The sequence below is a fragment of the Antedon mediterranea genome, chromosome 2 (genome assembly GCF_964355755.1).
Source record: "Antedon mediterranea chromosome 2, ecAntMedi1.1, whole genome shotgun sequence".
Classification (NCBI taxonomy): Eukaryota; Metazoa; Echinodermata; class Crinoidea; order Comatulida; family Antedonidae; genus Antedon; species Antedon mediterranea.
The window spans coordinates 19,865,112-19,891,068 of NC_092671.1; the positions used below are offsets into that span (position 1 = coordinate 19,865,112).

At 34.2% G+C, this 25,957-nt stretch overlaps 2 protein-coding genes across 2 annotated transcripts; one reads left to right on the forward strand and one right to left on the reverse strand.

Moving 5' to 3' along the window:
• Window positions 1-1,253: 1,253 nt before the first annotated feature.
• Window positions 1,254-2,186, reverse strand: LOC140039343 (uncharacterized). The gene has a single exon (XM_072084947.1). It carries the CDS (start codon window positions 2,184-2,186, stop codon window positions 1,254-1,256), a length of 933 nt encoding a protein of 310 aa, XP_071941048.1.
• A 468-nt stretch (window positions 2,187-2,654) lies between these two features.
• LOC140039344 (uncharacterized) lies at window positions 2,655-3,590 on the forward strand. The gene has a single exon (XM_072084949.1). It carries the CDS (start codon window positions 2,655-2,657, stop codon window positions 3,588-3,590), a length of 936 nt encoding a protein of 311 aa, XP_071941050.1.
• The last annotated feature ends 22,367 nt before the right edge of the window (window positions 3,591-25,957 follow it).

Here is a 25,957-nt window from a genome sequence, read left to right on the forward strand (position 1 = left end):
AAAAGGATCTGCAGACAAGTTGAACTGAAAAAAAACCCGCTACTTATGAGCTTTTCTTGAAATGTATTCATTATTCACCCGATTCTGCTACTGTCCACAGGTGCTATCTGTAAAACTATAGCAAGTTATACACGTTGCTGTCTGCTATAAATGCTGTACTTTTAACACACGGTACACTGTCTGTAGCACAGTGTCTGTTGACATTTTACAATGATGTACAACCATAGGCAGGTTTTCGTACTGCCATGCAAGAATGGATAGGTGTTTTCCGCCGCTTTTAGGCCTTCTAGTCAATTATTGTTATTATTATACGAATTACGTAATTAGTCTAGTAGCTCATCTACCTTTTTAGCAGGGCATAATGAATATTGTAGCTAGGCTAGGCCTACTATTCTAGCGGAAAATCAACCAATTATTTGGTTGGATACGAGTTTAGGGTAGGAAGTTAAGTACGAGTTGGCATGGGTACGAGTCGACCAGGGGTGAATCGACCAGAGTACACCCGGCCGCCCTACTAGAGCATAGGCTACAGGCCTGCAGGAATAGGAAATCTGTCCTAGCTATAGGCATAGGCCTACATTGGGACGCCCAAAAAAGCCATCCTATGAGCATAAAAAGGCCTCGTATAGCCAGACATGTTAACATATACTACACAGTACTAGTACGTCTACAATTTATTATAGTTCCATGGTACTACGGATCACTACTATCTAGGTCTAGTCTAGTAGGCTAGGGTAGGGTTCCAGTAATTTCGGTCGCGTTTTTTCAGGAGGGCATGTGAGAGGTGAGGTAGGTTAGCCCAGCTAGGCTAAACTAACATGTAAGTAGTATTCTACCATGGGATGGGAACGAGTCGGCATGGGGGTACGGGTTGATCTTTATCCGTATTCTAGGGTGCTGGTCAACCCGTAACGTACCCATGTCAACTCGTACCAAACTTGGCTAACTCGTACCCAAATAATTGGTCAACTCGTACCAATAGCTTTATAGCTTTATTGATAGCTGGGTTCAAATCTAGGTTGGGACGGTTTTTTCTCATTCTAAAACAGATTTCGAATTAAAAGACGTTTACTATATAATTTCAATATAAAATTTAATGACAAAAAGAGAGATCGACGTTTTGGTACCATCATAGAACCATTTTCAAGATCAAGTGAATACAAAACAATAATAATTATGTGCACTAAGCACCAAAGTTGGTGACAGGAAATGCTAATTTGGGGCTAATTAAGTAATTAGCTCCTCCTACTGAGTTAGATAAACAATTTAGCTTTGATGGAATCCGATTGTTTATTGAGTGTAGGTTTTATCTCTTTGATCCACAACATCTCCTTAATTAGGCAATCAAACTTATTGTTGCATTTAGATAAGACTCTAAAGTATTCTGAGATATCACCAGTTATGCCATGTTGTTTTAGGTGATCGCCTATAATACTTTTGTTATGTTCATTAATGCGTTTGTAAAGGTGTCGGCAAGTGTAACCGACATAGTTTGTATCACACAAACCACATTGAAATTTGTACACAACGCATTGTGAATTAATGATTCTAGGTTTCATTTCTTTAGGTTTTAAGGTGTCACCTATCTTACGACTAGTAAATACTGGTAAAATATCATTTTCAATCTTCGCACTAAGTTGTTTAAGTTGTTTAGTAACCGTGTTACAACAAGTTTGATCCTTGTACGGTAGTACAATCCTAATAGGCTGGGGAGATTCATCAGTTAGCATATCTTCATTAGTATTACTAGGAGTCACACAAGTATTAATGGATTGGTTGAAAGCCTTAACAATATTACTAATAAGATCTAAAGGATAATTCAACTTTTGAAAAATCTTAGTTACATTATCAACCTCTGATAGGAAAATGTCATGCGTAGATGACAATTTGTAGGCCCTATTAAGCATTGTGTGAATTAGATTACGTTTATGTTTGATATCCACATGGCTATCATAATGTAATAATAAGCCTTTATTAGTGGATTTCTTTACTTTGGTTTCAAGAGATACATCGTTTTTTGAGATAGTCATACCTAACAAATTTATTGAGTTATCTCTAGCAATTTCCATTGTAAAATCAACGGCATCGTGTGAATTGTTCAAAGTGTTCAAAAAATTCTGTGCTGAAACCTGGCTTGGCATGAATACGATTGTGTCATCAACGTAGCGACGATAGAACTGCGGCATTTTCCCTGTTGCTTGTAAGGTATCTTCAATGTATACACATGAAAACATTTGCCATCAGTGGTCCAAGCGGTGAACCCATGGCTACGCCATCAACCTGCTCGTATAGATCACCATCATATTGGAAAAGTTGATTTTTGGTCGCAATTGTAAGTAGGTCCTTAAGACCTTGTTTATCGATAGATAAACCGTGTTCAATGTTAAACCAGTCATCTTTAAAGGCCTTATGAACAAGAATGTTAATGGTCTCATCAAGTGGAACATTGGTGAATAGAGAAACTACGTCGTAAGAGACCAGAACATCATCTGAACCAATTTCAGTAGAACGTAACTCTTTAGCAAAATCAAAAATGTCTGGTATAGAGTATTCGTTGCTGGCTAATGGTTTTAGCTTCTCATCTAACCATTGTGCTAATTTAAAATTGTAAGTGCCAGTGGCTGAGAGTATTGGCCTAATAGATAGATTTTCTGATGGCAAATGTTTTCATGTGTTACATTGAAGATACCTTACAAGCAACAGGGAAAATGCCGCAGTTCTATCGTCGCTACGTTGATGACACAATCGTATTCATGCCAAGCCAGGTTTCAGCACAGAATTTTTTGAACACTTTGAACAATTCACACGATGCCGTTGATTTTACAATGGAAATTGCTAGAGATAACTCAATAAATTTTTTAGGTATGACTATCTCAAAAAACGATGTATCTCTTGAAACCAAAGTATATAAGAAATCCACTAATAAAGGCTTATTATTACATTATGATAACCATGTGGATATCAAACATAAACGTAATCTAATTCACACAATGCTTAATAGTGCCTACAAATTGTCATCTACGCATGACATTTTCCTATCAGAGGTTGATAATGTAACTAAGATTTTTCAAAAGTTGAATTATCCTTTAGATCTTATTAGTAATATTGTTAAGGCTTTCAACCAATCCATTAATACTTGTGTGACTCCTAGTAATACTAATGAAGATATGCTAACTGATGAATCTCCCCAGCCTATTAGGATTGTACTACCGTACAAGGATCAAACTTGTTGTAACACGGTTACTAAACAACTTAAACAACTTAGTGCGAAGATTGAAAATGATATTTTACCAGTATTTACTAGTCGTAAGATAGGTGACACCTTAAAACCTAAAGAAATGAAACCCAGAATCATTAATTCACAATGCGTTGTGTACACATTTCAATGTGGTTTGTGTGATACAAACTATGTCGGTTACACTTGCCGACACCTTTACAAACGCATTAATGAACATAACAAAAGTATTATAGGCGATCACCTAAAACAACATGGCATAACTGGTGATATCTCAGAATACTTTAGAGTCTTATCTAAATGCAACAATAAGTTTGATTGCCTATTAAGGAGATGTTGTGGATCAAAGAGATAAAACCTACACTCAATAAACAATCGGATTCCATCAAAGCTAAATTGTTTATCTAACTCAGTAGGAGGAGCTAATTACTTAATTAGCCCCAAATTAGCATTTCCTGTCACCAACTTTGGTGCTTAGTGCACATAATTATTATTGTTTTGTATTCACTTGATCTTGAAAATGGTTCTATGATGGTACCGAAACGTCGATCTCTCTTTTTGTCAATAAATTTTATATTGAAAATAAAACAGATTTCCTTATAATAATAAAAAAATAATATCGACCTATGAATTTAACTGTAATATTGTATTGTATACATAATATTAGTAGTAATAGTAATTCCCATTGCATTTATTATTATAAAATATTTTACGGTTACCCCTTAATTATACTATACTAGTATAACTTCCTTGTTATATTTTACAATAATTATTGTCTTCATAATTCAACAATTTTTTTTCACAACTAATTATCAAACTGAATCATCACACACCAAATCTCATGAAATCTCTAGTGTATTTCTCCAAGCTAATCCAGCTACATGGTCTTGAGGCTAAACTACACTGTACACTGGGCACTACCATCATTCCTGGCCTGTCAACCTGGACCACATTATGGTCCAACACAGTCGTGTACTACTGATTCCAAATAGTGAATTACATCCTGTGGTCAAGGATTTATTTGCACTTATGCATATTTCCTCCAACATATAGAGTACGTAGGGCTTTTAATTTGCTTTTATACCTGTTAATTAAAAAATCTTTTATGCCTATTGTTGCATAAAGATCAAATTTAGACTGTAAATACTGGGATGATCACCCTAAATTTTCTTTTTCATTTAACAATTTTATATTTCACAGCCAGAAAAAAGCATACAGGTTTTTTTTTATTCATAACTGTTGAATTGCATCCCAATACATGGTACCTATTGGTATTATATCTATAATAATAAAGTACTCTCTTATACATAGATGTATCTCTCCAAACTACTCCAACTACCTAATCTAATAATAGTACTATTAGCATACTACTGTACACTTTGTAGACAAGAAATAAGTTGTATCCACCTAGAGGACTTATGTTAGTACTGTACAGTCGATCGTCCTCTCACTGGTCTGGTCAACATAATCTACGCCTAGATTATTACAGTAATTAAAGTACATTATTACAGAGATTTTTTTTTTCAGAAATCAAAGTTATTATTATTATTTTTATTATTATTTCATACTCATCCAACAGCGAGTAACCCGCCAATTACCGGATGGATAAACTATTTAAAATTTCACAAGACAAACATATACACAAGATGCTCTACATAAACAAAGACTTATTATTAAGTCTTTGGGAGTGGAGTTGTAAATTGTCATGAGAAAAAAACCCTAACATATGACAGGACTTGAACCCAGGACCCTTAGATTGGTAGCCAAGCATCATAACCACCAAGCCACAACTCCACTCCTTATGTGTATAGAAAGCAGTAGGCCGACTCGTATTAAAAACTAAGCAGGTTGTACTCTTGAACACAAACTGGCAGGAAAATGTTGAATATTTTTTGTTGTTGAAATTATGGAATCCTAACTTCAATTTCCACGAACTGGAGACGAAGACATATTACGACCTTTTTATTTAAATTTATTTGGATAGACCTCCATGTAAATTCATTAAAGGCTATATGATTGTTTTATTTTAATATGTGATAGTAGAAAGTCATTGTGTATAATGAGGACTATGAATCTGATATTTACTTGCATTCTCATCTTTTTAAAATTTTATTTATAATGCTGGTAGGCCTAATGAATTTACTATTGAAAAAGTCATGTGTCCACTTATCTCAAATTGTGGCACACCTCTAACCTTGGTAATCTATATATAAATTTACGTAAGGGCAAAATTCGGTAAATCGCGCTTTATTTCTAGAATTTTTACTCGATGGAATATAAAGTTGGTTCGTACTTTCGGTACTGATTTTAACCATCTGATGTAACCATGTTTATTAATTAAATTGAGTTAGATAATTAGTTATTGACGATTAAAACGAATTTAGGTTCAATCAACGATTTGCCCCAAATAGGGGTGTTTTCCGATCGTGGTATACACTGACTAATGGATGTCCAACTTGAAAAATACCCGCAGACAATAATGCGAGGATGCTTCGCATTTTCCTATCTCCTCCTACGATAATTGTTTTTAATAGCTGAAAACCGGTTGAACAGCTCGAGTACAGCATCATAATGTTGAAGACAGGCCGATTTTCTTTTAAAAATACTATTTTGATAGATTTAATATACGTTTATACAAATGTTTTGATCTGCGATAAATGGAACATTCCAATCTCTGTTCCACAAGTGTCTATTCCCTCAGGCGTCGTAAAGACAAGTAGAGTCATAACAGAAATTCGATCTATTTTTTTCCAATCTGTGGAATCTTTTTTTTTTAACGCATAATGAGCTAGCCTTTCCAGTCGCCGTCTATTATGTACAATCAACTTTATTATTGCAGTTAAACCACCATCCACACCACCACCCTCCCCCTCACTGGCATGAGTAGCGTTGTAAAGTCAGTAGAGGACAGGCCTACAGTACGAAGGATCACATGCCCTAAACATAGAACAACTTTGGTGGTTAGGAAACAACTTAAGTATAAATTTGCTCTAAGAAACAATTGACCATTAGGCCTACTAATTAAGTTGAGTTAGATAATTATTTATTGGCGATTAAAGTGAATTTACGATTTGCCCGACGCCCCGAATAGAGGTGTTTACTTTATTACTGACAGTTCCTTCTGAACGTTTGTATTAATTAATAATGTAACTACTGTACAAAAAAATATAAACGTCGTATTAGTGATGTATCGTTAAATGTACTGTACTATTTTAATCGACTATGACGGTGACAGTTTCAACAAAGTATTAAATCACAATGTTTTACTGTGTTTAGTGGTATATTATTGTAAAACATGAAAACAATTAATATTTCGTTACTTATCGATAAAGAATATATTAAACAATTGTTCGTCTTTGCACCCATCCTCTTCCCCATCCCTCAACCCTAATGTTACATACAAAACACAAATTCAGTTTGTTTCTTATTTTATGACAAGTTTCTTTTTCGGAAGTAATTCCCATGGTGCTAATTTTAGTTGAGTACATAAATCACCGTGTCTATTTATTCGTTCCTGTAAACGACATGTATTATTGTCCTGCATGTACATTTGAAGTCGCCAGTTTTTTTAACGCTGAGATTACTATGTATTCGAGAACCATCTGTGGGCACGACCTAGATGGTACGCGAGCGAAGCGAGCGTACCATCTAGTAATAATAATAATAATAAGATTTTTATAGCGCACATACCACTCCAGAGTGCTCAAGAGCTGACTGTGTTCTATATGAGTACATTTAATTTGCCATATAGTAGTGTTTCCACCATACTTCAACCTGGTAATTGAATACATTTCATCGGGGTAAAATTATCACCTTTAACATAAAGTATCCTCCTGAAACATGTATTTGTACTGTACTGCATCTACTATTCATTTAATTACTTAATACTAATTTGGGTGATTTATTTCTAACTTCAGGAATGATCTGAGGCTAGAAGAACGAATTTCTGCACATATAATTTATATAAAAAATAAACCAATGTTTTCCTAAAAATTTAACCCCTAGGTTGATAACTAACAAAGAAATTATTGAAATTGTGTTCTCACAATATATGTGTACTGTATCTACATATGCATACTGCTGTACTTGTTTTTAACCGCATAATGGCATAAAAAAAAAGAATGTTTTATAATTATTATGTTATTTCCTAATATTAAAGGTCTGAAACAGAAACTAAATGTTACCAAACTATGTTTTTGAAAATCTCTATGATATAATATAACAATATGAACATAATATTAAATTATATTGACTATTTTTGATAATCATCATGTCCTTATAAATTCATTTATATTTCTTTTGTGTAATATAGTTCATATATTATGTATTAAATAAATTGGTAAGGCCCTATACTGTTTATATTTAAGGAAAGTTTATATACACTATTATTTTATGCCTACCAATATTAGTATTAATTGTTTATGTAACTATTTTGTCTAATTGCATTGCTTTTTTGTATAGGCCAATGGCATTAATGTTTTCTCAAATCAAATTAGCCTAATAATGCCATATTTAGAAACATAATTCATTGATTTCTGATATTCTGTACTTGTGTATGCATTACTAAAATAGTAGTTATTTTATTTCATTTATAATGTATGTATAAACTTTTCTTCAGTTTTTTTTTACATTTTTAAGTTTAAAAATCATTAAAATACCTATCAACCTTTCTGTTATTGTTACTATTATATTTTTTGAGGCAGATTGATTTCAATAAAAACAATTTTAAACAATTAATTTGACTTATACTGTACTATGTTAGTTCAGGAGATGAAGTGTGTGTTGGTAGAATCTGGTGTGTTGGAGGTTGGTGATGTGAGGTGTATTTTTGTCACTTTAAGACCTAAATTAGATGTTTTCTGAAGAAAAGAAGTAAGTGGATAGGCTTTCAAACAACTCCAAGAAGATTCACACAAAAATAATTACTTCCCAATAAAACAGTATGTAACCGTGTATATTACACTACATTGAATAAACTCGAGCGGAAAAATAACACACATAAAAAATCATTCATTTCCTTGTCGAAAAGCGCCCTCTCTAGTTTTCTATTAATTTATTAATAATTATTATTAATTAATGAGTAATATAAACTTATTTTTAACATTTAATGCTGGAAGCTGATTCTACTCCTAACAAGGTGTCATACCTCCAAATTTCGTCAACGTATTCAAAGCACTTCAATAAATATCACATTGAACATTAAAAATTAGGGTTATGGATAGAATTTTGCTTAAAAACATATACAAAAAACATCGATAAAAAATACTTTTCGAATTTAAAAACATTTGAAACTTCTTTTATATGTTCAATATAGGTTGCTCTATTCACAGAAACAAAATTTCATTCATGAACGTTTTTTGTTGGTTGTTTTTTTCAAAATCGTTATTAGGTTTAAAAAATGCATTGGAATTGTATGGTCTTTCATAAATGTACATTTTGTAAAAACGTAAATTGAAAAAATCAGTAATATGGCTCGATAGTTATTTTTTTTTGCAATATGGATGAAGCAACCTATATTGAACATTTATACCAAGTATCAAATGTTTTTGAATACAAAAACTATTTTTTATCAATGTTTTTTGTATATGTTTTAAGCAAAATTCTATCCATAACCCTAATTTTTAATGTTCAATGTGATATCTGTTGAAGTGCTTTGAATACGTTGATGAAATTTGGAGGTATGAAACTTTGTTTGGAGTAGAATCAGCTTCCAGCATCAAATGTTAAAAATATGTTTATATTACTCATTAATTAATAATAATTATTAATAAATTAATAGAAAACTAGAGAGGCGCTTTTCGACAAGGAAATGAATGTTTTTTTATGTGTGTTATTTTTCCGCTCGAATTCATTCAATGTACTTTAATATACACTATTACATACTATTTTATTGGGAAGCCTATTCGCTTCTTTTCTTCAGAAAACATCTAATTTAGGTCTTAAAGTCACAAAAATACACCTCACATCACCAACCTCAAACACACCAGATTCTACCAACACACACTTCATCTCCTGAACTAACATAGTACAGTATAAGTCAAATTAAATGTTATAAATTTTTTTATTGAAATCAATCTTCTGCAAAAAATATTATAATAGTAACAATAACAGAAAGGTTGGTAGGTATTTTAATATTTTTTTAAACTTAAAAAGGTAAAAAAAAAATGAATAAATGTTTATACATACATTATAAATGAAATAAAATAACTACTATTTTAGTAATGCATACACAAGTACAGAATATCAGAAATCAATGAATTATGTGTCTAAACATGGCATTATTAGGCTAATTTGCTTTGAGAAAAACATTAATGCCATTGGCCTATACAAAAAATCAATGCAATTAGACAAAATAGTTACATAAACAATTAATACTAATATTGGTAGGCATAAAATAATAGTGTATATAAACTTTCCTTAAATATAAACAGTATAGGGCCTTACCAATTTATTTAATACATAATATATGAACTATATTACACAAAAGAAATATAAATAAATTTATAAGAACATGATTATCAATATAATTTAATATTATGTTCATATTATTATATTATATCATAGAGATTTTCAAAAACATAGTTTGGTAACATTTAGTTTCTGTTTCAGACCTTTAATATTTGGAAATAACCTATAATAATTATAAAACATTCTTGTTTTCAATGCCATTATGCGGTTAAAAACAAGTACAGCAGCATGCATATGTAGATACAGTACACCTGTATATTGTGAGAACATAATTTCAATAATTTCTTTGTTAGTTATCAACCTAGGGGTTAAATTATTAGGAAAACATTAGTTTATTTTTTATATGTGTACCGAAATTCGTCCTTCTAGCCTCAGATCATTCCTGAAGTTAGACATAAATCACATAAATTAGTATTAAAATGGACCTGAAATGGAATTTCGATTTTCAAGAAATTCACACATGTTATTTAAATGTATCAAATTAACACAAACTCATACAAATAAAAACCAAATGTATAGTATTTTGAGTAAAAACGAAATTTTAAGATACCATGGTAAATTAGCGAAAATTACTCACGCCATTGCAATATTCTATTTCAACGGCCGTCGGAAGCCTCTATATTCACGACGTCACATATACACACGATGATATCGAGAGCGTGTATGCCGCCCGATAGTCAGTGAATGATCGACGGCCTGGAAAGATACGCGAAGCGTTGACACTAATACTAATTTATTCAATATCTAATGTTGTTGAAATATAGGTCCCTAAAATGTACTTCGTTTGTTCTAAAACCCGAATTTAGAAGGCCTACCTCCCAATCCTTTACTAGGCCTAGCTAGGCCCCCAATCCAGTGCGCGGAGGCGATCCACCACCCACATCATGCGGCGAGGCTCCGTTTCATGTGCATCCAACAAGGACCAAAGCGATATCAACAACTTGCTGCGCTCATTGTCAAGCCAAAGTAAAATATGAATAAAATTCGTGTTCGAACTGCCTGATTCGTGACAAATAAATTATCATTTCATATTACTAATTTAATTCTGCTAAACTAAAAACTAAAGAAACTAACACATTTTAGCAGTATAAATTACGAACGATACAAAATACACGAACGGAAAATATGGATACGCATCATTGCGCACGGAGCTGTATCCCGGACAACGTTGCCAGGCCAACTTCGGTATTGCCAGAAAAAAACCGTTGATTTTAAGATTTTAAATCGTCATTTACTCGATGAATAACCGTTTATACGGTAATAATTTTATCTAACAAAATTCTAAATACGTTTCTGCAAATGCACAAGCATTTTTTAGAAAACACTCCATAGATTTCAAGAGTTATAGCCAAAAAACTGCAAATTGTCCATTGGAGGGATAGGAATATATTCGCAAAGTGACGTCACCCGCGATTTTTTTTTATTTTCAAATGGGGCTTTCCCCAAAAGGGCCAATTTATATTTTGTAACAATATACATTCTAGTAACACCTAATAGCCCCCAAAACATCATTCTAAAATGAAAAAAATCGAAAATCCATTTCAGGTTCATTTTAACAACAACAGCAACATCGGCAAGGGTTCGAGGCCGACTCGCTCCTAGTTCTGGTGGTGGAACAAGTCTTCTCGGATAAGGACTATAAACCGTAGGTCCAGTGTACACAGTCATAACCTGTGTGTACTTTAAAGAAACCCAGTTCATTATTCGAAAAAGAGTAGGGGGTTACCCCGGTGAACTGGTTCACACAATAGCCCCTGTATCAGGGGGATTACCACCTATCTGATAGGACAGTGATTAATTCACTATTGGTAATCCTTGGCCACATTGCCTAAAGACATAAAAAAAAAAAAAAAAAATAAGTAATGGATATTAGATGAAGTACAGTACAAATACATGTTTCAGGAGGATACTTTATGTTAAAGGTGATAATTAGTTTAAATGTTACCCCAATGAAATTTATTCAATTACTAGGTTGAAGTAGTCTGGTGGAAACACTACTACATGTAGAACACAGTCAGTTCTACCAAGGTTAGAGGTGGGTGCCAACATTTGAGATAAGTGGAAACATGACCTTTTCAATAGTAAATTCATTACCAGCATTATAAATAAAATGTTAAAAAGATGAGAATGCAAATAAATATTAGATTCATAGTCCTCATTATGCACAATGGTTTTCTACTATCACATTATTAAAATATAAAACAATCATATAGCCTTTAATGAATTTACATGGAGGTCTATCCAAATAAATTTAAATAAAAGGGTCGTAATATGTCTTTGTCTCCAGTTCGTGGAAAATGAACAAAAAATATTCAAAATATCCTGCCAGTTTGCGTTCAGTACAACCTGCTTAGTTTTTAATACGAGTACTGTTTTCTATACACATAACTTTGATTTCTGCAAAAAAAAAATCTCTGTAATAATGTACTTTTTAATTACTGTAATAAGCTAGGCATAGATTATGTTGACCTGGCCAGTGAGAGGACGATCGACTGTACAGTACTACCATAAGTCCTCTAGGTGGATACAACTTATTTCTTGTCTACAAAGTGTACAGTAGTATGCTAATAGTACTATTATTAGATTAGGTAGTTGGAGTAGTTTGGAGAGATACATCTATTTATAAGAGAGTACTTTATATTTATAGATATAATACCAATAGGTACCATGTATTGGGATGCAATTCAACAGTTATGAATAAAAAAACTCTGTATGCTTTTTTCTGGCTGTGAAATATAAAATTGTTAAATGGAAAAGAAAATTTAGGGTGATCATCCCAGTATTTACATTCTAAATTTCAACAATAGGCATAAACGATTTTTTAATTAACAGGTATAAAAGCAAATTAAAAGCCCTACGTACTCTGTATGTTGGAGGAAATAAGCATAAGTGCAAATAAATCCTTGACCACAGGATGTAATTCACTATTTGGAATCAGTAGTACACGACTGTGTTGGACCATAATGTGGTCCAGGTTGACGGGCCAGGAATGATGGTAGTGCCCAGTATACAGTGTAGTTTAGCCTCAAGGCAATACCATGTAGCTGGATTAGCTTGGAGAAATACACTAGAGATTTCATGAGATTTGGTGTGTGATGATTCAGTTTGATAATTAGCTGTGAAAAAAAAATTGTTGAATTATGAAGAAAATATTGTAAAATATAACAAGGAAGTTATACTAGTATAGTATAATTAAGGGGTAACCGTAAAATATATTATAATAATAAATGCAATGGGAATTACTATTACTACTAATATTATGTATACAATACAATACAGTTAAATTCATAGGTCGATATTATTTTATTATTAAGGAAATCTGTTTTAGAATGAGAAAAAACCGTCCCAACCTAGATTTGAACCCAGCTATCAATAAAGCTATAAAGCTATTGGTACGAGTTGGCCAATTATTTGGGTACGAGTTAGCCAAGTTTGGTACGAGTTGACATGGGTACGTTACGGGTTGACCAGCACCCTAGAATACGGATAAAGATCGGCGCTAATGCAGTTTCGTACCCACCCCTTAAAATTACTCAAAATGATTTCAATACTTCATCTAGCCTACTCACGAGTTGTCTACAGCATTCAGCAAGCATAAAATGGTAAGATATCGATAATTTCTTATTTATAACTATTTTTAATCAATTAATAATTGAGCACCCTTCAGAAATCCATCGCCAGCTTAGCTTCGCGAAAATCATCGCTAGGCCTGCCGATGAAAGTACGGAGGCCTCATAGGGCATCGATCTATAGAGGACGCTGTTATGATCATATTATTATGGCGATAATAAAATATTTTTTACATGTTCCTCATGAAACGGATTTTAAGTTTTTTTCATAAAGAAATATTTTGTGTTTAATTATGTTGTTAATTTTTAGAAATTCTATTTATTTTGAATGTTGTGTGTTATTGTCTTGTCAAATTATATTTTTTGTAAGGGTCCCTAATGATCAGCTTCGGCTGGATGGACCACCCTCATAAAATATTGTTGAAATAAATTAATGAATAGTTGCTTCATTATTTAATGTTTTATTTGATTTTATTTTAATAAACACAACAGGAAAGAAGATAAAAAAGAAGAAATGAAAGACATGAAATGATGTATTCAGTGTCAGCAGAAGTAAAATAAATTCTAGTAATTGATGGAAAACATTTTTATTATAATTATTGTATTACTTTACATTACATTTCAATAAATTATATCTTTCTGTTTTTGTTGCATTTCCTATTTCCATGTATTTGAAGAGGTCTTTCATAGGTGAATAAAAAATGTTAATTAATAATAATATACTTCTATAAAATCTTAAAACAGGGAAACCATTAGCGTTTCTAGTATAGCTAGTGATAACAAATACTAAAACAATTAATTCGTCATAGCTTGATTATTGTTTTATAACATTAACAATGTAACTCAGGAATGAAGTACTGTAATTCTTTTTATTCATTTCATTTATTTATTTGACCTACAAACCATAATGTAAAATAAACTAAAACAGAGGAAAATTGGTCAGTACTTATATCTTCAAGAGTCAGCAGTTCCATATTTATCTTCTTTTCTGTGTGAAATTCTACTAGTAAAATGAAAGAACAAATTAAAAACATAACATAATTATGATGATACCCACAATGATGAATACAGCAATTGTATAGTATTTCTTTTTCTTTATTAAAAATACGAAACGCATGTCGGAAATAATAATGAAAATTATAATTATTTGGTGCGTGCTTTAAACGTTAGTAACTACGCCCTCTATAGAACGCAACTGTTTACTCTATTAATAGAGTTAATGTCCTGTGAGGCCTCCGTACTTTTATCGGCAGGCCTAGCGATGATTTTCGCGAAGCTAAGCTGGCGATGTATTTCCGAAGGGTGCTCAGTATTAATTGATTAGAAATAGTTTTAAATAAAAAATTATCGATTTTTTACAATTTTATGATTGCAGAATGTTGTAGACAACTCGTGAGTAGGTTGGATGAAGATTTTGAGTAATTTTAACGCCGTGGTTAGGATTCCGGCACCGGAACTCAACTGCCCACCGTTAGGGAATCCGACACGATATTGCGCATGCCCAGAACTCTGGGAAGTGAATTATAGCTTGCACTAATAGTGCCACACACCACACCACCGAGAGTCGGAGTGTTATAGGGATTTACTGTAGCCTAGATAGTCGAGTCGTTGCGCGAGCGAGAGATGGATAAAACTTGGCCTATGCCATACATGAATTAATAATTAAAATACGACTACGCCACGCGTTAAAATAATTATAATGATATTAATAAGAATCGGTATCTATCTAAGAATCGTAATGCTGTTTTTAACGTTGCGACCCCGAATTTCCGAACAGTTTTTTCACATCCACGCGGTGGCTGCCGTCAACAAATCAACTTGTGATTGCATGTTATGTACAGTATATTAAATGCGTTATGAAAAATCATAAAACTAGTCATGTAATTATATAATTCATAATGATATGAAGTTTATATATGAATGAACAACCACTTTTTAATTACAAAATAAATAGGCCCACTGGTCACGCCTAACTGGTAGCCCTAGCCTAGATTAGTGGATCCCGCATTAGTAGGCATCTAGGCTAGTTCGCCGTGTGGCGCAGCTATGAAATGATCCATCGCTGTATAGTCAAAGAATTGGTATAGTATAGAGTCGCCGATTACCTCGCTCTGGGCATGCGCAATAGCGTGTCGGATTCCCTAACGCTGGGCAGTTGGGTTCCGGTGCCGGAATCCTAACCACGGCGTAATTAATTTTAAGGGGTGGGTACGAAACTGCATTAGCGCCTAAAGATCAACCCGTACCCCCATGCCGACTCGTTCCCATCCCATGGTAGAATACTACTTACATGTTAGTTTAGCCTAGCTGGGCTAACCTATCTCACCTCTGACATGCCCTCCTGAAAAAACGCGACCGAAATTACTGGAACCTTACCCTAGCCTACTAGACCTAGATAGTAGTGATCCGTAGTACCATGGAACTATAATAAATGGTAGACGTACTAGTACTGTGTAGTATTTATGTTAACATGTCTGGCTCTACGAGGCCTTTTTATGCTCATAGGATGGCTTTTTTGGGCGTCCCAATGTAGGCCTATGCCTATAGCTAGGACAGATTTCCCATTCCTGCCGGCCTGTAGCCTATGCTCTAGTAGGGCGGCCGGCCGGGTGTACTCTGGTCGATTCACCCCTGGTCGACTCGTACCCATGCCAACTCGTACTTAACTTCTTACCCTAAACTCGTATCCAACCAAATAATTGGTTGATTTCCCGCTAGACTAGTAAGCCTAGCTACAATATTCATTATGCCCTGCTAAAAAGGTAGATGAGCTACTAGACTAATTAAGTAATTCGTATAATAACAATAATTGACTAGAAGGCCTAAAAGCGGCGGAAAACACCTATCCATCCTTGCATGGCAGTACGAAAACCTGCCTATGGTTGTACATCATTGTAAATTGTCAACACACACTGTGCTACAGACAGTGTACCGTGTGTTAAAAGTAGGCCTACAGCATTTATAGCAGACAGCAACGTGTATAACTTGCTATAGTTTTACAGATAGCACATGTGGACAGTAGCAGAATCGGGTGCATTATTTGTATACAATTGAAATCAAAACACCAATCCTGACCCGTCTGCGAAAAGACTTTCTCTGAAAGGGATGAATAAATAAACTTTTTATTACGCTTTCCGTCTAGCCATCTGTGTAGTCGAATGGATTAGACTATGGTTCGAATCCCATTACCAACTTCGTTTTAGTCGCGTGGACGCGACTCAATAGTTCACTATGTCGGTCGGTCGGTCTGTCTGTCGGTCCGGTATCACTATGCGTTTTATCGCTTTTCTGTACTTTTTTAACTGTTTTGATGTACATTACTTTTTGAAAGTTCATTTTTTTCTGAGAGCACGCGACTTATGGCTGTTGGCCTTGTTACTTTATAGTGAGGGAGATTATTAAGAGGGTTAGGTTTAGGCCTAGTTGTTATATTTAGGAAGTAGTTCGGCTATCTTTCATGTATCTTTCAGAGAAAGTCTTTAAGACAAAATTTACGCGGCCCGTATAAATGAAAAACACAAAAGTACCACACCTCTAAATAATAGCTTTACATGTTTTTGGTAATAAGAAAAATTAGTATTTAAACTAGATTTAAATTCGTAACTTTAACGAACTACTGATCTTTTTGATAGAAGATAATTTACCCGACATTTAATAATAAAAAAATCCACGCAAACGCAATATTAATGTACGTTGAAACATGTGCATATGAAAGCATTGTTTAGTGCTGACTTGACTGACTCATAGATTATATAGTACATAGTGTACAGTGCAATATATGTGAAATTACGGGACCCACAAATATTCTAATTTGTTTGATATGATGACATCATCATCTAAATGAAACATGAAGTGACAATTATGAGCAAGAAAATTGGACACGTAGAAGCAAGATGCGGCCTCTTTTTTGTGCGATGTGACTAATATTCTGAGAAGTTATTAGATTCAAATAATTATACAGTAAATGTGAAAGTATGCGATCCATGATTCTTAGATATGATTCTGAAAAAAAAGACGGTTGATAAAAAGATAACTGTTTGAGTAAGAACATTATTAAGAGAAAAGCTTACACGGATAAGTGCTCTGTTGAATATTATACAAATAATGAATGTTTATGAGTGTAATGGTACAAATAAGAAAAAAATAATGATGTAGAGAATAACAATAGGTGATCTTAGATGAAGTCACCTAATTAGGTAGAAAATAATCGATAACAGCAAAATAGTGAATAAAGTCAGTGTCACTAAATGATATGTACCAGAGTGTGCACTTTCGTCGCTCACTAAAGCATGTTTCCAGTCGAGGTTGATTTGCGTTAAATTAACTAGATTCAACGATTTTGCAGGAGAAAAGTAATACGCTAACAATTCAACGATTACAATAATTGATTTCGAGACGATCGTTAAAACTGACCAATCAAATTACGTCATTACGCTGATAATTCATGAATATCACAACGCGACGTTTACAATTATGGAGTTCGTGGAATACCACGTGTCCGAGGTTATTTCTTGTCTGTCCGTAATGCATATGCATTATTCTTTTCTGATCAAATACCTGCATATTGTCAGCTTTAATGGTAACGTTGAGGCTTGTTCCGGATACCAATCCAGTAGTGTTTACCAATAAATCTGTCTTCACTTTATCTAAAACTCCATAATGTGATGCCGAATCTTCGACGTTTGCACCCGCATACATATCAGCGTCAATAACTGAAAAAAAAACACCAATTATCACACAAAAAAAGAATAATTGCAATTATATGTTGTGTAGGGGTGGGTGTAGCTGTGGGTCATGTGCCGTGATTTAATTAATGAATTAATTTACCAAAGCCACATTCGCTGGAAATGTGGAGTTTGGTAAAAGAAAACGCAAAATACAACAACAAAAATAACATTTTCAATGATATATGATGTAAATTGTTTATGACATAAATAATTGTAATTTTGCTACTCGGAGACTGCGGCAATTAACAAACTCATAGAATAATAAATAAAGACGCATACAACATAAGTTCTGGCTTAAATAGTTTTAGTAAATGAACATTCACCCATGTAAAACTGCACATAAAAGTTATAAGCAAATATAAGTTATTTAGCAATAATTTTCCAATTCTAAGTAAGCACAACAGGGATGCTCAGAGAAAAATAGCCCTATTGCTATAAGTGTCTAAATATTGGGCGGGAGGGAGGGAAAATTGTCTTCAACTTAATGTGATCGTGTTAACAGAGAGGATGCTTGATCAAAGAGGTCGAAAACCCGCCCTCTCCGTTCTCAAAATAGAATTGTGTTCCCAACCAACCCAATTCGTGATTTTTGCTACTCGGAGACTGCGGCAATTAAAAAACTCATAGAATAATAAATAAAGACGCATACAACATAAGTTCTGGCTTAAATAGTTTAATTAGTAAATGAACATTCACCCATGTAAAACTGCACATAAAAGTCATAAGCAAATGTAACTTATATAGCAATAATTTTCCAATTCTAAAAGTAAGCACAACAGGGATGCTCAGAGAAAAATAGCCCGCGGCAGGTGCCAAGGCACCGCTAAGAGCAGCCCACCAAAGTGCAGGAAAAAAAGGAAGAATTTTCACTTACCCACATGAAACTGAGAAAAAAAAAATGGTTCAACCAGGACTCCCTGGAAGAGTCTCCAAAGAGGGCGCGTTAATACAACACGCTATTACACGCATATTCTACACGCCTATACGTGTTGTATAACAACAAAGATTCCGTGTAAATGAGATTTTAATTGAAAAAAAGGCTACTTGGCTGAATCCTAAAATTTGGTGGATTCCCGGTCGCCGTTACCGTGTTGGAAGTGTCCTTATGGTATATTTTGACCTCTCGTTAAAACAGGTCGTAATATCAATCATGTCATGCGACGTTGCTAACAAGATTGGGCCCATTTATTTCTGCTTCGCTGCCAGCAATCATCCTCCTACCACGTCTTAAGCGTCGTTCCCACTCTAGCGACGCAACACAAGGACGTAACGCAACGCAAGTGAATTGACCAATCACAATCGATGGCTTATTCGCTTGTGATTGCTAAAGGCTGGTTTCCTGTCGACGTAAGAGTCAGTTTTTCTAACGTCAGTTACGATTGTTACGTCGATTTTACGTAAGAAACCAACATTTGACAGGAAACCGCTTACGACAATATTTTGGTGAAATCGACGTAAACGCAAGAAAAATAGACGATCGACAGGAAACCGGGGTATCGAATCTCCGTCTGATACGTCGATTTATCCCGAATTTACAGGAAACCGGGATTTTATTGCTTGCGATCACTTGCGTTGCGTTATTAACGATTCTTACGTAAAGTTGACTTGGAGTCAACTTTACGTAAAAGCTGGTTTCCTGTCGACGTAAGAACATCACTTTTGTTGCGACTACGTCGATTTGTCGTAAGAAATGCGGATTTACAGGAAACCGATTACGATCGAAAATTTACAAAATCGACGCAACGTAAGAAAAATGGTAACGACAAACGATTTTACAGGAAACCGATGACCTAACAATTGTTGCGTTACGACGTTTTCTTCCGATTTTACAGGAAACCGGGATTTTTGATCTTACGCTTGAATGAACGCCCTTGCGTCACGTTTCTTACGTCTCTTACGAAAGTTGACTTGAAGTCAACTTTCGCAAGAGACGTAAGCGCAATCGTAACAAGCAACCAATGAGCGACAAGAGTTATGACGTAATGTGTATGTCCTTATAGTGAAATAAAGCCGGACAATAACATTTGTATGTATTTACTACTATAATTTTAGCCCACTTTACGATGTTGTAGGCCTACATACTTTACAAATGCACAGTAGTTTCAATATAGGCATAATAATGTTCTAATCAGGGAGTTTATCGTTTAATTTTCATGTAAATGAGGTAGCAAACAGTATTTCTAGAATAATTGGTGTCTTAAACAAAGTGAAGTCTATGTTATCAAGTAACATCTTGTTAACGGTATACAATGCACTTATATTACCTAGAATAACGTATGCTATCACAGTATGGGGTGCTACTTCTGCTACAAATTTAAACCGTATACATATTCTCCAGAAAAAAGCACTTAGAAATATTTGTCATGTTCATTTTATGCATCCTTCTCATCCACTTTTTATTTCGACCCAAACATTAAATATTTTTGACCTTTATACGAAACACACTGCTATATTTATGTATCAATATAAACATAATCTATTACCTGAATCATTTAATAACTTATTTAGTACATCTGCCTCATTCCATAATTACTCAACTAGAAACACGTCAAACTACTGTCCACAACTAAAACGCACCAAAGTCGAACAGCAATGTATTTCCTACCAAGGAACACATATTTAGAACAATTTAACAGACTATATAAAACAATCTCCCACTTTAAGTTTGTTTAAACAGAGATTAAAGCAATATTATAACAATAGAAATATTTAAGTTAAGTAAATCACATTATGTTATTTTGGTTTGTTCTTTTTGTTTGTACTAATTGTTTGATCTTTTTGTTAGGGTTACATGCTTAAAGCACTTGTGCTTATTTTGTATCCCATTCCATTATCTTATTATTTGTATTGTATTTGTATATGTTTTTATATTGATTATGGAATAAAAATGTCGATGAATTGAATTGAATTGGTTTACAACTCATATCAAAATCTAATACTCTTATTTATGGACGTGCAATAAACAATCAGCATCGGTAGAAACGTCGCGAAAATCAACATTTGCAACAAGATAAGATATAGAAAGCCCCTTTGTAAGCAATATAATATTATTATGTAACTTTAAAAAAAAATTGTTTGCTTGATTTTGTATAATTTATATTGTTTTGTTAAATTTATTCTTATTATAGGCCTGTAAATAATGGGTATCTTACTGCGGTTAGTACTATATCATGCTCGATTAGATATGCTTATAGGGAGGCCCATAGGCCAATGCTTAGCCTAGGGCCTAGGTAGGTCTAATAATAATAGGCTAGGGGCCTAGGCTAGTTTGATTATTTGGTCAAATCCAATTCCTATTAGTACAGTATTAATTAAGTATTTTACTAATACTAGGGCCTAGCCTACTGAAAATAATATGTTGGTGTGCTGCACTGACACTGCTGCTGAGTAGCTACAGGTACAATAACATTCAACATTTCGCGCGAATAATGATAAAACCCGCTCTAAAAAGAAACACCAATCAGAGATGTTGTTTCAAATACGTCATAAATCCGACCGACGTAAGAAAAAAATTTCAACTTTCGTAACAACACTAAAATCGACGTAAGCATACGACGTGTGTTTCACAGCCAAAATTTCAACTTTCGGGAGCAGCATAACTACAGATGTTTCTATGCGGCCCGACACGATCTTGACTAAGGTCAACGACGTCAAGTTTTTCTCAACTTTCGTAAGAGACGTAAGAAACGTATGAAACGCAAGAATCGTTGCAAAATTCGACTTCTTACGTCGACAGGAAACCAGCCTTAAGCGTAATAGTCGTAAGCGCAAGATATACAATGGAAAAGGATAGGCCTATTTTTAATAGATACGAAAATACTATTAGACTCTGATGCAGTAGATGTAATATTAAATACAGAAGGTAAGATATTTAATAACAATTAATAATAATGATAATAATAGTAATAATAATAAAGTTATTAAATAATATTGCCATTCAATATCCTTCCACACTTAATAATAAGAAGCATACAGTAAATACTTGTTAAATAAATTTATTTACAAATACATTCTGCACAATACTATTTTATGGATTAGGCCATTTATATAAATTCTCAAAAACAATAGATGCATACACCATGGCATACAGAATATATAATACCGACAATCAAACCTTTAACTAAATACTATAATTACTTACTTATTAACTAAATACATTTAAAAAAAGCAAACACAAACACTTTTACTGATTACCTTAAGTGATATACAGTAACTTTCTTTGCATACACTGTGTCACACAATATATATGATACAGGAAATTAAATCTTTAAATAAATCTAAAAAGTTGAGTACTAAAACTATAAACATATTTTTAAACTCTGAAACTGTGGTACACTGTACTGTAATTTCTCTCTTTTAGATGGGGCTGAATTAAGGACACAAGTTGATTCAATCTTTCTGGTGTCATTCTTGTATATCTATTTAATAAAGCAAAACGATTTGTAAATGCAACACATACACTTTCAATGTTGATACATTATCAATGTTAATATCAATGTTTTGTTTAATTTTCAGTGGTACTAGAAGCAGACTTTCTGTTCACATGTAAAAATGTTAATAATAAATAAGTGTGATATGTACTGGGCAGTATTTACTTTGGAATCATTATAGGCCTCATTTTGTGTTTAAAATTTGCTCTGTAAAAATATTTAACATTTTAAAACTAGTGTGTTGAAGCTTTTCAATAATTAATTTAAATCAAAGAAAAATAATTAAACATATTTAAAGTGGGTTTCACTTGCTGAACTACTATTAGTTATAATTATGTGTACAGTATGATAACATTTTTAGTTACAAACATTTAGTTTTTAAACACATTCCAACCAAAGGGCATGTAAAAGAAGAGTTTCACTGTAGATCATTTTTGTTGCAGTTTAGAAGTTGGAATTATTGTGTAGAGTGTGTAGATCCAATACATTAACATGTTAAAATGTTTTTTTTTTAATTTGGCCTATCATATAAAATAAAGTCACACTAAAAAAAAGAGAATTTATGCCTAATTCCAAAGCTAGCCTAGGCCTAGGCCTACAGATGGTGGTCCACTTAATTGGGATAGGCCTAGTACTTGTTTGTAGGGCCTAGCCTAGTAGGCTAGTATAGGAGGCCTACTACTACAAAGTACTACTAGGGCCTAGGCTATATAGTAGGTAGGCCTAAAAAAGGCTTTTAGTAGTAGGCTAGCCTAGGCCTAGTATTACTAAGTACGCCTAGGCTAGGCCTACAAGAAGGCTACGGTCTAGGACATTTTTAGTACAGGCCTCTTGCCTATATTACAGTAAAATAGTAGTGGTTATGATGTAGGACTGGGCCTGGGCCTAAGCATGTTCCGTTTTATGTAGCTAGGCCTATGTACAGTATATGCCACACAGCATGTATGCCTTTCTAAGCCTAGGCTGCCTATCTGAAAAACAATTGCCTGACATGGGCAACCATCGATCGAGCAAACGAAGAAGCGTAAGAAAAAATTTCAACTTTACGTAACGATCATAAGACGACCGTAAGCGCTTGAAGTTAAAAAAGTCAACTTTACGTAAGGGTCGTTATCGGCTCGTGAGCCTGCGGTTCAGAACGATCAAAACGACGTTCACTTTTGTTCAACTTAACGGAAGAGACGTAACAAACGCAACAATCGTAACAAACGTTAGCATTTCCAAATCTTACGTCGACAGGAAACCAGGCTTAACTGTCTATAACTTCGCTTGTCATTGTTTAAAACGCTTGCGTTGCGTTTACGTCCTTGTGTTACGTTCTAGTGGGAACCAAGCTTTACGTCTAGCCTAGTGGGGCCAACTCGTAGTGGTAGTAGGCCTCTATCGTTTCCCACTCAAAACAGAATAAAAAATAACATCGCAAAAATGGCATCTTCTTCCATAGTGTATAGATGAAACAATGAAACCCTTAAAATAACTTTTATTAATTTAAATGAACCGAGAACAAAATAAACAACAATGCAAACGTGAACGAATAAAATAATGAAAATAATGGTAAAAACCGCGCGAATACATCGGACAGCGAGGAGGCGACGATGATTGTTGACAACCCAGCCAATTCATCAAGCGATCAACGATTTGACCTTTTATCCTAGCATGCACTGCGTGTTGATGAAACTTCCGGTACAACACGGTATCGTGATTTCTAGTATAACAGCAAACGTTAAGGTGGGTTGACCTCGGTCCGAACAACACGCTAAAAATTAAAGCCGTGTTCAAATTTAGGGTGTTGTATAAACACGACCACACCATAAATACAACGATGCTCCCATGAAAGTATACGCAGATACTTCATGGCAGTATGTTGAGTAGTCTGGGCTCCAGACGGAATTTTTTTATTAATATTAGTATTTTTGCACATATGGCGTTTCATACGTGTATTACTTGAGTTTTGGATACTCCGTCTGGGGAAACATGCAAAAGTCACGTGGTTTGACATCAAGAATTCTTGGTGCATAGATTATGCGGTTGGTGATATTTTTTTACGCTCAACGAAACTGTCAGCTAGCCAGAATACTGTTTTCTGATTGGATGTTGATGTCACGTGAGATGTTCAAATCACTCACGCATGCAGTTCGCCTCCTCAGTAGGTAATTCCTCCTCGCACTCTCAGAACGGTTGCGACTCGCACTGCTCTAGGCTAGCAATTTACGCGTTGTAGGAATCGTACATTTCAATGCGATAAGCCGCCGCGGTAATTTTTTAGGGCCTTCATATACATGACAACATCGCCATATGTAGACCATGGATGTGTAGACCAAGAATAAAATAGTAATGTAGCCTACACCTGTAACTTTACAAAAATCTAATAAATCTTGAATAGACAATTCCAAAGGAATAGAGTCTTTTTTTGTCAGTATATAAAAAGGATGACGATGAGAAAAGTGTATTTCGACCGTGCCAACCCGATGTTGCCGTCATGAAGGCCCTAAAAAGATTACCGCGGCGCGACTTGCTTATCGCATCGCATAAACCATGTTTTCCCACGTGAAATTTAAATTATTGCATGAAACGTACGCGAAACGTAAATAAACATTGAGAGAGGCGAATTCCTACGGTAGCCTGTAAGTGTCACGGCAACTTTAAAAAAATATCACGGCAACTTTCAAAAAAAGCCACGGCAATTTGAAAAAAGCCACGGCAATTTGAAAAAAGCCACGGCAATTTGAAAAAAGCCACGGCAATTTGAAAAAAGCCACGGCAAATTAAAAATAAAACATCACGGCAAATTAAAAATAAAACATCGCGGCAATTTAACAAAAATACCACGGCAACTTCAAAATGAAACACCACGGCAAATTAGTATTGAAACACCACGGCAAATTAGTAATGAAACACCACGGCAAATTACAGAATGCCACGGCGGAAGTGAGTTACCACGGCGGAAGTGAAACCTTTGGAATCTTCGATTTTTTCTGAGGTAAAGTAATTATTTGTGCATTGAAGTAAATAAATAATTATTATATTATTATTAATTTATTTAACTGCAGCATTTACGTGTTTATTGCACTAGGTCTAGCTATGCCTACTACTAGCCTAAGGCATAGGCCTTAGGCCTACAGTAGTAGCTAGGTCTACTGTAAAAAAAACTTGTTATATAAAAAACAGATTTATACTGTAAATATATTAAAACATTGTAGAATGTTATAGGGCCTAGGCCTACCTTGTAATAAGGCCTATGGTCTAGCCCGGCCTAGAAAGTTCAAGAAGAGTGCAATAAAGACGTAAACTGCTGCAGTTAAATATATTAATATAATATAATATTTACGATACTAATTGATGTGAAGCGACGCTGATTATAATTAATGTTGTATACATGTGCGCTATACAAGTAATAATAATAATAATAATAATATTTACATCAATGCACAAATAATGACTTACCTCAGAAAAAATCGAAGATTCCAAAGGTTTCACTTCCGCCGTGGTAACTCACTTCCGCCGTGGCATTTTGTAATTTGCCGTGGT

What these genes read in the sequence shown, in the direction of transcription:
- LOC140039343 (XM_072084947.1), bottom strand. Translation starts at nt 2,186, where the DNA reads ATGCCGCAGTTCTATCGTCGCTACGTTGATGACACAATCGTATTCATG.
- LOC140039344 (XM_072084949.1), top strand. Translation starts at nt 2,655, where the DNA reads ATGGCAAATGTTTTCATGTGTTACATTGAAGATACCTTACAAGCAACA.